The sequence below is a fragment of the Corvus brachyrhynchos genome, unplaced genomic scaffold (assembly GCF_000691975.1).
Source record: "Corvus brachyrhynchos isolate BGI_N302 unplaced genomic scaffold, ASM69197v1 scaffold30, whole genome shotgun sequence".
NCBI lineage: Eukaryota > Metazoa > Chordata > Aves > Passeriformes > Corvidae > Corvus > Corvus brachyrhynchos.
In genome coordinates, this window is record NW_008235742.1 from 300,450 (window position 1) to 302,660 (window position 2,211).

At 61.1% G+C, this 2,211-nt stretch overlaps 1 protein-coding gene across 1 annotated transcript; it reads left to right on the plus strand.

The window, feature by feature from the left end:
• Positions 1-261: 261 nt before the first annotated feature.
• Positions 262-2,210, plus strand: RPL19 (ribosomal protein L19). Its single transcript, XM_008634943.2, has 5 exons — positions 262-396; positions 831-953; positions 1,187-1,307; positions 1,406-1,516; positions 2,023-2,210. The coding sequence occupies exons 1-5, from the start codon at positions 291-293 to the stop codon at positions 2,144-2,146; spliced, it is 585 nt and encodes a 194-aa protein (XP_008633165.1). The 5' UTR covers positions 262-290; the 3' UTR covers positions 2,147-2,210.
• Position 2,211: the final 1 nt, after the last annotated feature.

Consider the following 2,211-nt stretch of genomic DNA (forward strand, 5'->3'; position numbering starts at 1 on the left):
GGGGGGTGAGGGTCCCTGAAGAGGGTGAGGGTTCCTTGATGGGGGTGAGGACCCTCCCAGAGGGGTGCGGGCTCCCCTGGGGGGGTGACGGTCCCTGAGTGGGGGGTGTAGAGTTCCATGAGGAGGATGACACAGTCCCCTGGGGGGGTTGCAGGGTCCCTGAGGAGGGTGAGGGGCTCTCTGAACCGGATAATGGAGCGCCCTGAGAAGGGCGAGGGTCCCCTGAGGGGGCTGTAGGGTCCATGCGGTGGGTGCAGCCCCCCCGATCTTGTGCCCATCCCTCTCCCAGTATGCTCCGGCTCCAGAAGAGGCTGGCCTCCAGCGTCCTGCGCTGCGGGAAGAAGAAGGTGTGGCTGGATCCCAATGAGACCAACGAGATCGCCAACGCCAACTCCCGTACGTGGGGGGCTGCCCTGGGCCGAGGGGCCCTGTGGGACAGGGACCCACCAGGAGTGTGGGAAGAAGGTTTTTGGGAAGCACAGTAACAGGGAGCTTGGCTTAGAATGATGAAATCATTTGAGTCTGGGAAAGACCTCCCAAAATCATTTGTTTCAGTCTTTGGGTTAGGTAAAATTCAGCCCCTTGAGCAACTTCTTTGTACTGTAAAGTGGAATTTTCAGGATTTGCACTGAGGGGGTGCCTGGTGGCGTCTTCTGAGGTAACAGTGAGGGAATCAGGATCGTTGGAGATTCCATGGGAGAAACAGGAGGAAAAACAGGGCTCTGAGGAGAGGGCTGCCTTCTCCTTGGTGTTGGATCCTCCCCATCCCTGTGGGATTGGGGTCAGTGCTGGCCTGGCGGTCCCACAGGAAGTGCTGGGCGCTTTTGCAGGGCAGCAGATCCGGAAGCTGATCAAGGATGGTCTGATCATCCGCAAGCCCGTGACCGTGCACTCGCGGGCCCGCTGCAGGAAGAACACGCTGGCGCGGCGGAAGGGCCGGCACATGGGCATCGGTGAGTGCTGCACCCGCGGGCAACGGCAGAAATTCCCCATCTCCCACAGCTCCTGCTGCGCCCTCCCCCTGGGGAATCGCCTCCCAGAGTCCGGGTACAGCGACAGAAAATCCCTGGGTTGGGCCAGTGGAGGTTTTTTTTGGGCTGAAGAGGAGGGAGAAAGGCTTTGGGGTGAGCGTGGGGTTGAGCTGGCAGGAGTTTGGGCTCGTTCTCACCCCGTTGGCCCGATCCAGGCAAGAGGAAGGGCACGGCCAACGCCCGCATGCCCGAGAAGGTGACGTGGATGCGGCGGATGCGGATCCTGCGGCGGCTGCTGCGCCGCTACCGCGAGTCCAAGAAGATCGACCGCCACATGTGAGTGCTGCCAGCCTCCCTCCCTGGGGAATCCCGGCAATTCCCAGCCTCGGGAAGGCGGGAAGCTGGGCAGGGATCGATGCCCCACTGTGCCGCAGGTACCACAGCCTCTACCTGAAGGTCAAGGGCAACGTGTTCAAGAACAAGCGGATCCTCATGGAGCACATCCACAAGCTGAAGGCGGACAAAGCCCGCAAGAAGCTCCTGGCGTAAGTGGTGCCCTGGGCAGGGGGGGTTTGTCAGGAATAATTCCCCCCGTGGGTCATTCGGGGGAGGTTCCAGGAGGGATCAATCCCAAACTGGGCAGCGCTGGCTGGGGGCAGAGAAATGTGGGATTGTGGCAGAGTTTTGTGTTTCACTGAGGGTTTTAGTGCTCAGAGAGGTGGGAACTGGGAAATTCCTGATCAGCTGCTGGAGTGGGTGAATGATTGACCAGGAGAGGGCAGGGATTGCTAAATCCCACTGTGTCCTTGGGGGGGAAAAGCTGAATATCTTCATTCTGGGCTTCAGCACGGACTCGTGGCCCTAAAACAGCCCCAGGTGGGAGCTGGGCTCCTCCTGGGCCGGAGTGAATGGAAAACCCCAGGATGCGGTGGGATCGTGGGGCGGTGCTGGTGTGGGACAGCAGAACCCCAGGGGGATTGGGGACAGTGCTGGGGCTGTTGTGAGGCTGTTCAGGAGCTCCTGGAGCACTCCTGAGCCCCCGACCCCGCAGGGACCAGGCGGAAGCGCGGCGCTCCAAGACCAAGGAGGCGCGGAAGCGCCGGGAGGAGCGGCTGCAGGCCAAGAAGGAGGAGATCATCAAAACCCTCTCCAAGGAGGAGGAGGCCAAGAAGTGACCGCGGGCTGTCCCCTGCCCCGAGTGTTCTCCATCCCCAGGCATCCAATAAAACATCCCGCACTA

Bases quoted from the DNA above. Each gene is read 5' to 3' on its own strand.
- RPL19 (XM_008634943.2), top strand. From the start codon at position 291: ATGCTCCGGCTCCAGAAGAGGCTGGCCTCCAGCGTCCTGCGCTGCGGG. The intron at 397-830 runs GTACGTGGGGGG...GCGCTTTTGCAG, and splicing joins GATCGCCAACGCCAACTCCC to GGCAGCAGATCCGGAAGCTG. The intron at 1,308-1,405 runs GTGAGTGCTGCC...ACTGTGCCGCAG, and splicing joins AAGAAGATCGACCGCCACAT to GTACCACAGCCTCTACCTGA.